At 41.5% G+C, this 10,464-nt stretch overlaps 1 protein-coding gene across 1 annotated transcript; it reads right to left on the bottom strand.

The window, feature by feature from the left end:
• Positions 1–7,079: 7,079 nt before the first annotated feature.
• On the bottom strand, positions 7,080–10,138 carry LOC102705836 (probable LRR receptor-like serine/threonine-protein kinase At2g24230). The gene has a single exon (XM_006659939.3). The coding sequence runs from the start codon at positions 9,840–9,842 to the stop codon at positions 7,341–7,343; it is 2,502 nt and encodes an 833-aa protein (XP_006660002.3). The 5' UTR covers positions 9,843–10,138; the 3' UTR covers positions 7,080–7,340.
• Positions 10,139–10,464: the final 326 nt, after the last annotated feature.

Below are 10,464 nucleotides of genomic sequence, written 5' to 3' on the forward strand. Positions count from 1 at the left end.
ATTGATCTTTACATCTCGCTAGCCACCCTATATATATTGCCGACATCGCAATCGTCGACACTAATGATTTTTGTGTGAGATATCATAGACGTAATGTTTTGTACTGTTCGCTACTGTGGCATCCGATAGCATCTCGATCGTGAATTGTAGTGATAATGTGCGCTACTGTTTGGTATATTGTGGTGGTCCGGTCTCATACTTTTGCGAGTCTTTTTTATATTTGGGTGATCAGTTTGGTAGGCTAATAACATTTGTTTTTATTTCTGCAATATATTTGATTTCGGTATTTGAAAAAGAATCCAAATTCAGCTCCGTTGATCAACACCATTCGATCCTATGGGCTGAAAACTGCTTAAGGAGGATAAAGTGAACAGTACTTGAAAGTATGGGGCGTCAAGTACCTGACCTCGGGGTTTGATAGTGTATTTTAGACAAGCAAATACGTAAGTCAGTAAAATGGACTTATCATATATATACCCCACTATTTTGTTTTTGCTTGTGTTTATAAGACAAATTTTGGATTTTTAACTTTAAATTTAAAGTTGATTTTGAGTTTATTATCAAATTTTATTTTTCTGCCTTGGCTTTTAGATCGCTAAAATACATATGCAAAAGTTTTATTTATAAATCATTTTTTTATTTGTAAATATGTTATTGTGATGTGGAACAAATGAAGGCACCAACCCGAATAGTACCTCCGTCCCATAATAACTCCATTTTTTGTTTTTCTGTGTACAACATTTGACCATTTGTTTTATTTAAAAAATTTATAAAAAACTTAAAAAAATTAATGACATATAAAGTACCATTCATGTTTTGTTATCAGGTAAGAATAAAAATATTAATCGCAAAAAATTTTCAAATAAGACGAAGAGTCAAAATATTGTATCCAAAAGCTGAAAAATGATCTTATTTCGGGACGGAGGTAGTAGTTCATTGAGCAGATTATTGCCATTGCCACATTATCTATGTAATTACAGAGATATATTAATATCTTATAAAATATTTAAAACGAGTGGTTAATACAAAGTGGAATAAATATTTTCAACAGAACGTATTTTCTAAACAAATAATCCATTCTAAAATTTGATAAATAAGCCGAGAGAGAGAGAGAGGGTCCATCCGCTGCTTACCTGAGAAAATAATCATCCGTAGCACTATCTCTATTTTGGCAGGAAATAGACTAGTGTGAGGTGCCCACTCATGAGGAGCAGCAGGTCAAAGATTTCAGACATTCACACCAACCGAGCCAGACAGCCATAAATTACTCCGGACCGCACCAATGCCCCACCAAATGTTCCTCCACAAACGCTCCTCCTATATTATTATTATTGCTTTCCTATTATGCTATGATCACAGCCATTCTTACACTTGTAGTCTCCATTTGGACTAAGGGGGGTCATTTAGTTTAAAGTTAAAGGTGGGTGAAGAAGAAAAAGACCACATAAAACGAGATATCTTATTAGTGAATAATAAATTAAGTATTAGATGTTATTAACTTAAAAGATGGATTGATATAATTTTTAAAATAAGTTTTAAATAGATTTTTTTTTACAAAAGATGTATGGTTTAACAGTTTAGGAATATGCTTGTGGAAAATGAGTAAAAAATTTTCCATATGTCTTCCAAACAAGTGCAGCCTAAATGTACATATAAACAGTAGGACTGTCAATGACAACCTTTTGCTTAATGGGAACTTGTACAAAAGTAACCGAAAAACCTTCCTGGTTTAGAACTTGAAACTTTGGGCCAATTTGCAATACATTTCCTCCGTTTCAGATTATAATACTTTCTGGTCCTGCCTAGATTCACATATGTACTAATGAATCTAGATACATATATAAAATATATATATTGAGATATGAATGAATCTAGGTAAAGTCAGAAAGTGTTATAATCTGAAACGGAAAAAATAGGTAAAAAGAAACGCGGAAAGGTAGTGAAAGATATACAAATTTGATGTTTGCATGAAAATACATAATAGTATACTTGTTTAGAAAATAGAAGTATAACTTCGTGGCCTTGGTATTCACAACTATATTCATAGACAACGTGATTTAAACACTGGCAAATAAAATGCGTACTGCGTCCCCAACTCTTCCATTAGCAAGCAAATGCATGGTAATTCCCCTAAAATGTTGTATATATGTCTAGAAAAGAGAAAAAGATATTAAAGATTGCAGTGGAACTTCCGAAGGAAAATTTCCTTGAGAGATTTTCTCCCCAACCCCCTTCAAGAACCATAGAGTGATTTACCTTTTCAATTGGGAAAAGTAATAATGAGCTAATGAAACTTTTTTACGAATTTAATGTATAGAGAATTGTTCACTCTTGTTTGGAGTGGACATGCGTGAAATTTCTGGAAATTTACCAGAATGAGTTTACTCTCCACTAATCCATCTATTTGTCAAGGGACTAATTAATTTCTTCTTTTATATTAACCACTCATAAGTCTAATTCAATTTTAAATAATTATACGTTTTGTGATCCTTACCGATCGATATGAAACAAATAATTGATCATGTTTTTCATAACAATACATCATCTAGAATATAAAAACATACATAAAAAATGCACCTTTTGTACGTATTGTGTAAATTTATGCTATGCATGGTCCAAATTTAGGTGATTGATAGATAAGAAAAATATCAAGTGACTGAATAACAACAAAAACGTGTGTATACAACATACCACTGTTTTACCCATAAGTGATCTTACTTTGCACAATGTATATATACCTTCCATTATATATACTTTCAAGATCGCCTAATCTATACTTATTTAAAAACTAGTAGTAGCGTTGGTGGGTATGGGTGGGATTGGGCCAAGGCTCTTAAGTTCTTTCTCAATCCTACTTGACCTGAAATTTTTTAGCTCAAAAATCTATAATACTTTTGTGTACCTATTTTAAACATAACCATTAAATTTTGTAGACAAAAAAAGTTAGGCTCATACCACCCCTCGCGGTGGTGGTGAATTTAGCGCACGCCAACCCATCATCGTCTTCCTCAAATTATGACATGTAGGACCACGCTCCATTTCCTTCCAAACTAAATTTGACAATAGGAATTTCTATTTTTTTTAAAAAATATCATCTTTGCAATATGCTGATGTGTGTTTGTTTTTAAATTTTATAGCAACATATAGATACTGTGCTAGTCACCATATATAGAACTATGGGAGAACATTTTCAGACACAATACTAATTAGTTTAAGTCCCATGGGACAATGAAAAAGATTACCATAATCAAGCAAGAGGCATATTATTTTTATTAACCAAATTTAAGTAAAAACTAAAAAAGGACATGGAAGGTACCTCATAGTTTCTTTTTTTTCATCTTGGGCTAATCACTTAGAACGGCTGTGCAATGCACGCCAATTACTTTATAAAGTGCGTATTATAGCAAAAAATTTAAAAGAAATTCATACTAGTGAGTACAATTTACAGCTTTTGTCCCACTTTCATAATAGCTTGTGTAGCCATCAAGTTTGTTAATGTTGTTAAGCAAGGAATTATGATGTCCCAATGGTATGATTAGAGGTGCACTTGGGTGTGTGCCAAAGCACAATCAAATAAAGCATCGATTTGCAAAGTAGAAAAGAAAAGAATATGTAGTACGAGTACACAAGTCAGGTTTATTTTTGGTAAAACAGAAGTGGGTGGTTTTGACTATTGCCTAATGATCATGGATCAGAGAGAGGTTGGATGTTCCTAATTAACAAATTGAAGAATCATTACAATTAATGCACTAATGTTAATGAAACCCCAATAAAAAATATTTACATTCCAGACAGACCTACTAACCTGTATCTAAATTAGCTTCATCTACTCATTCATTTTTGGTAAAATCTATCCAAGAAGTCACTCTCCTAGATCTGAATCAATAACTGAATAAATTGTACTACCATATGGACCAGGTCTACCTATCATCTCCTACTATTACCTAATGTATTAATTAAATCCGTAGTCGTTGCAGCAATGTAGGAACGAATTATATTCATGCGTAGATGCGTTATAAGTACAGATAATAGTACAAGGAAATTATCATCACCAAGGCCAGATTTCCGATGCTTTCTTATAGATAGGGGTTAGTTAGGAAGCAAATTAGCGCCCGTTTGACATAGCTCCAGCTCTCAACTCTAATTTACCTGGAGCCGGAGTTGTGTCAAACGGTACAGATTTTTTTTGAGCGGAGCTAACGAAGCTGCTCCTAAAAAATAAACTATAGGGGTGGAGCTGGGTTTTTGCTGCTGCACAGCTCTACTCCATGCCAAAAGACTTACTGTCATTTGCTATTTTATTATAATTACTCGAATTTACCACTCATGTACTAAACATTTAGGCCCCCTTTGATTCAAAGGAATTTCATAGAAATTTTAGAGGATTTCATTTCTATAGGAATTTTCCTTACAAAGCCCTTTGAATCAAATGAATGAATCTTATGAAATCCTATAAAATTTCTATGGAATTCATCTTTCTATACAAGTTTTGGAGGAAATTTAACAAGAGGTTAAACCTCATGGAAAAAATCCTTTGAGTCTATATCTCTCCTCAAATTCCTATGTTCCAATCAAATGGTCATTCCTACGTTATTCCTGTGTTTTGCAATCCTCTGTTTTACGCCTACATTCCTGTCAGAATCTTGTGTTTTTTCTATTTCTCTGTTTTTTCATTCCTGCGATTCAAAGGGGCCCTTATATTATATGTTAACTGTCATTAGGATTTTATAATAATATAGTTGTGTTGTTCAAATTAAAAAAATATCGGTATTTAATTATATGAAAAAGAAACATAATTAAATCATGGCTTAATCATGACTTCATATGATCTACAAGGGTATTATTTATTATTGTCAATATACTCCGTATCCTCTCTTTTAGACGTTCTGGAGCAGATCAAACTAGTCAAACAGTTTTGATCTACTCTTCAGCTTTCACAGAAGCAACTCTCACTGGAGTTAGAGTTTGAAACTAGGATCTAGAGTTCAGAGCTCTACCAAACAGGCTCTTAATGGCAACATTTCAATTTGAGACATTTCATCAATTTGGTGGGCTATCAATGCTGCCTTTTGAATTAATTGAAGTCCTGTGGCTATTTGCCGGCACATATACATGCTTAATTCCTATAGATTGTCTGGTTTGTTTTCATGCTTTGTCTTGGCGTGTTTGGAGTTTAGCAGGAGGCCATGATTTGAGATGTTGGGATCCTGAGGGGAAGAGATTCCAACAACTGGATCATGCACAACCTTGCTCTCCAGATACCTTGTGAGCATACGGACATTTTGCGTACTGACAATGACCAGAATTTAAATTTTTGAAAGAAATTTAGGGCAGGCTTAATTAATTTGTCAGTGACAGCGATCAAGGTGGTCATTAGCCATAAAGGATCATCATGGGTAGTTATTTACACAAGGAGCACAGTACTTCCCTGTTAAATTTGTAATCGGACATCATATCCATTTAGTATACAAATTTTCATTAAAACAAGAAAATTAATGTGAAATGACCAACCTACCCTGCCAATAAGGACCGAGACAAAGTCATCCTGCATACGTGTCTTCCGTGTAATTAAAATGGACTGAGACAAAAGGAAAATATTAGAACACTTCGCAAGAACATGTCTGAAATATTAGTTTAATTCCTAAGCGTGTGGAAATTTTTGAACAAATCTCACATGAATTAGGGTAGCTGGAGAATTCATAAACAAGGAGTAGTACCTGGGTTACCTAACAACTTTGATGCATTCTTGTCACAATAATCCAAGGTAAGACTAGTATGAACACCTATAATTAATTAATTAAATCCATGGTTGACACAAATACAACCAAGAGGTGAGCCAAAACTGCTTGGACACGAAAGAACATTGTATTTGAATTGAAATTAGCTCCTCTCTTCTCTCATGGTGAAAAGAAGAAGGAAAAAACTAAACAAATTGCAAGTTGTGCCAAACACAGGTATAATACAGGTGACATGCAATGTATTAGTACTATACTGGTTAGTTAGCCACAAAAGCACACTACTGAAGCCACTTTAATTAATTGAGTTGAACTACTCCTACTGATACACAGCTACATCAGTAGCAGTAGCTTTGATCTGATCCTGATGGCTTAACTAATCACAATTTGGCCAGTTCCCTTCCTGCCTGTACTTTTACCAACCTTTTTTGAAATATTTGCCCTTTTACTACTGTTCTAGTCATACCGTTCCCATGATTGCACTTAATTTAGGATGGAACACCCAAGTGTCCCATCTCTCCCCCTTAAATCACGACGCTAATCCGCGCAAAATGCCCAAGGTTTATGATGTTGACAAGGGATCAGCCACACATTTTCCCGAAATTTAGTGGAAAAGTTTGGACACATGTTTGAACATGAAACACATCAAACACGGTTTTCGCGCGATTTTCGACCCTACATTTGCCCGAAATGTAGCGGAAAAGTTTGGAGTTTGTGTGCGTGGGACAGTCACTCACTTGTGCTCTACACTAGAAAAAGAGGGGGAAAAAAAAAGCACAATGATCAGAAGTGGCGCGCATGCTTGATAGCGATTCAAGAAAGCGATTTGATTTGTGTGTGGTTATTTTTTTTTTCTCTTCAGTGATGGCCTCTCAAAAGGCTATCACACTGGCAGCCACGCATGGCCAAGAGCATAATTAATGCACTTAGCGTAACCCGGAGAAGAAGAGCCAGTAGAAAAAAATAATTAAAAGGAGCAAAGAAAAGTGTCAATGCAATGACAGTGCATGCAGGTGCAGCAGGGATGATAAAAACTGGAAAAAAAGTAGGAACATAATGATGGTTATGGAACACACTTTAATCTTCTAAACAGTGATTATTAGCACACTTTAAGGACATGCAGGTTTTTTTGCAGCTGCAACCATGCCAATGAATGAGTACTGCCCTCTGTTTTCATTTTTTTTTTTGACAGCTTGATTTGAAAAGAACAGGTAAGCCTTGTACCAGGAAGCAGTATTAAAGGTGTTTCATGCTTGCTTATATTGTTCATTGACAGTGGGCAGAGAATGCAGGGACCAGGACAGCGGCTGCCTGCTCTTTCTCTTGCAAAACAAGCACATTGATGAGAGAGCTTCCATGTGTCATAACTCTCAATGGGAGTAACATTGTTAGTAAGGAGCAGGTGTAGCAAGCTGTATTGCAACATCTCAACAAGTGGAAGAATAAAAAAGAAAAAGAGAGAAAAAAGCAAAGGAAAAAAAAAAGATATATCCCAGCAGAGGAGCAGGGCATGGCACTGCAGTGAGCTCCACTATGCCAAAACAACTAAGAAGCTCACTGCCTACACTTGCTTTTCAATACCCAAAACACTACCAGTAATCACTTTCATTCCTGCTCGGCTACCTTGGGCTCAATGTCCTTGAGCAGGCCAACGATCTGCTGCATGGCTGGCCTCTTGGATGGCAGCTCGGCAGTGCAGAGGTAGGCGATCCTCAGCGCCTCCTCCATCTGCCTCTCCAGCCCGGTGTCGCGGATCTTCGGATCGATGATGCTCGATCCGAGGTTCGCCTTCACCATTGCCCTGGCCCAGTTCACCAGGCTGGCTTCCTTCTGGTCAGGGTACACATCACCCAGCGGCTTCTTGCCGGTGACCAGCTCAAACAGCACGACACCGAAACTGTAGACGTCGGACTTGGCCGTCGCCATGGCGTTCTCCGAGTCGGAGAACTCCGGCGGGGCGTAGCCGGGGGAATGGTGCAGCAGGTTGTCGTCCGTGCTGGTCCCGGCGATCATCGACAGCCCAAAATCGGACAGCCTAGGCTCCATTGCACAGTCGAAATAGATGCTGCTTGCCTTCACGTCGCGGTGAACGATCTGCGGGATGCAACCATGGTGGAGGAATGCCAGTGCCCTCGCGGCGCCTAACGCAATCTTGTGCCGGAACATCCATGTCGCAGTACCCTCCGGTGTGATGTTTTCAGTGGCAACATTGCCATTGTGGTCTTCCCATGTGTCGGTACTCCAATCCTCAGTGGTTTGAACTCCTAGAGGCAAGTCATGAAGTAAGTTGTGCAAATTGCCATTCTCCATGTACTCATAGATGGCGATTCTCTGATCACCCGCTAAACAGTAACCGGTTAAAGGAACCAAATTAGAATGTTTGATCCGTCCCAGACGCTCAAGCTCTCTTGCAGCATCTTGGTCAGCCATTGCTGAACCATGGACCAACACCTTCACAGCAACCTGAATTCCACCAGGGAGAAAACCCCGATACACCGGCCCAAATCTCCCCTCTGCCAGCAGAGTTCCCCTATCAAAATTTGATGTCGCTGCCAAGAGATCAGCGAATGTGAAACTCAGCAAGGGCTTCTCAAAGATGACAACCGGGACAGATGTTGCAACCTTCACATCAGCAACCCATGTTGTTGAGTCAGTCTGGAATGCAAATGGGCCTGAAATCCCTGGCTCCTCCTTGAACGAAACCTGCTTGACAGCAGGCAATACATCACCCCTCTTCCTCCGCCTCCGACATGCAACCGCCACGCAAAGAAGCCCAAAAACTGAGAAGAAGAGCGAGAGCACAATGGCCAACGCCAACTTCATCCCCTTGCGTTTGCCCCCACTTCTCTGGATACGGTCCGGATTGACAGCAATTGGGCAATCATTCCTGGACCTAGCAAAGGCAGCCGCAAACGCCTCGGGAGAGAGCTCCGAGGCGCAAACGGTGAGGTTGTTGTACGAGAAGTTGAAGCGCTCCATGGACACCAACTTCTTCACCAATGCGACAGGGATCTCACCAGTGAGGTTGTTCACTGACAAGTCCAGCACCTGCAGGCGGAGTGCACTCAAGTCTGGCACGAATCCGCTGATATTATTCCGCGACAAATCAAGCACCTTCAATCCAACCAATTGGGAAGACAACTCCCTAGGAATTTGCCCATGCAACCCGGTGCTTGACAAATTGACAGACTCCAATCCAGAGATCCCACTTATGGACATGAGCAAATTTGCCATGGACAACTGGTTGAATGCAAGATTCAAATGCTTCAGGTTCCGAAACCGGTTGGCAACAGTGAATTCCCCAACAAGCTCATTGCTGGATAAATCGAGGTATGTCAAAGATGAGCCCCTATATCCACTGCTAAAATTTTGTCCGGACAAGCTGTTCTTGCTGAGGTCTACCACCCTCAGCTGCTCGTGGAACGCTCCGACGAGGGAGCCCCGGAGCTGGTTCCCGGACAGGTTGAGGTAGGACAGCGACCGGAACGGCGAGAGGTCCGGCAAGTCGCCGTCCAGCGCATTGCCGGAGAGATCCATGGACGTGAGGTTGGTGCAGCCGGTGATGAAATCGGCCGGGAGCCGGCCCTGTAGCTGGTTGTGGCTGGCGTTGAGCACCTCCAGGGCGGCGAGGGAGCCGAGCGCCGGCGGCAGCGTGCCGGAGAAGCCGTTGTGGGAGACGTCGAGCACCCGGAGGCTGGCGAAGTTGACGACGTTGTTGGGGAGGTCGCCGCGGATGGCGTTGCGCGAGAGGTTGAGCACCAGCAGCGACGCGCCCACCTCCCACAGGTCGTTGGGGAGCGCGGCGAGGCGGTTGCCGCTGAGGTCCAGCGACCGCAGCCGCGCCAGCTTCCCGACGGTGTCCTCCGGGATGGCGCCCTCCAGCCCCATCCCGGCGGCCGCGAACTCCACCACCCTCCCCTCCCCGTCGCACCGCACCCCGGGCCACCCGCACACCGCCGTCCCCGACGCCGGCGCCGCGCGCCCCATCTTGGCGAAGAACCTCGACACGAAGTAGTCGTCCGTGTTCGGCTCCTGCGCCGCCGCGCTCCATGCCGCCACCGCCGCCACAGCCAAGAACACCCACCGCTCACTACCACCACGGCCCATGGCCGCCGCCGCCGCCCCCCCGCCGCGGCGCGCGCACAGCGAGATCTTGGCGCTAACAAGAACCCACCACCACCACCGCCGCCCCCAGTTCTTGGCACGGAGCAACCGGCGGTGGTCTCATGGGGTACAGACAGACAGCTCGGAAAGCGGCAAGTGGCCGCTGCCCACCTCCACCCTACCTCTCTCTCTCTCTTCCACCTCGTTGGCTTCTGGCGAGCTAGCTAGTGCGGTGGGAGTATGGCAGAGTGTGAAAGGGAGCAGAGAGAGTAGCAGGTGGAGGTGGGAGGGAGAGGAGAGGAGAGGAGAGGAGGAGGAAGAGGTCATAAATGGAGGAAGGTGGACGGAGTAAATAGGGGAGTAAATTGTGGGGGAGGAGAAAGACCCCAAAAAGGAGGAAGAGATTTGCAAATTCTGGTTTTGCTATAAATCTGTTCCATGATTCTTTCCCTAAAAATATATTCTCCCTCTCTTTCGTAATGTAAAAGTTTTTAAGCCAGCTATAAACATATTTTAAAAATATAAGAGAAGAGCAACGGACTATATATTTGTAACAAAGCTACAGCATAGACATAGGTGTATGATAGGTGAGACCAAATATTAATTGTATAGTATATGTTTATAT

Source organism: Oryza brachyantha, chromosome 8 (assembly GCF_000231095.2).
Source record: "Oryza brachyantha chromosome 8, ObraRS2, whole genome shotgun sequence".
NCBI lineage: Eukaryota > Viridiplantae > Streptophyta > Magnoliopsida > Poales > Poaceae > Oryza > Oryza brachyantha.

Excerpts from the sequence above, each read along its gene's own strand:
- LOC102705836 (XM_006659939.3), bottom strand. The coding sequence starts at position 9,842 with ATGGGCCGTGGTGGTAGTGAGCGGTGGGTGTTCTTGGCTGTGGCGGCG.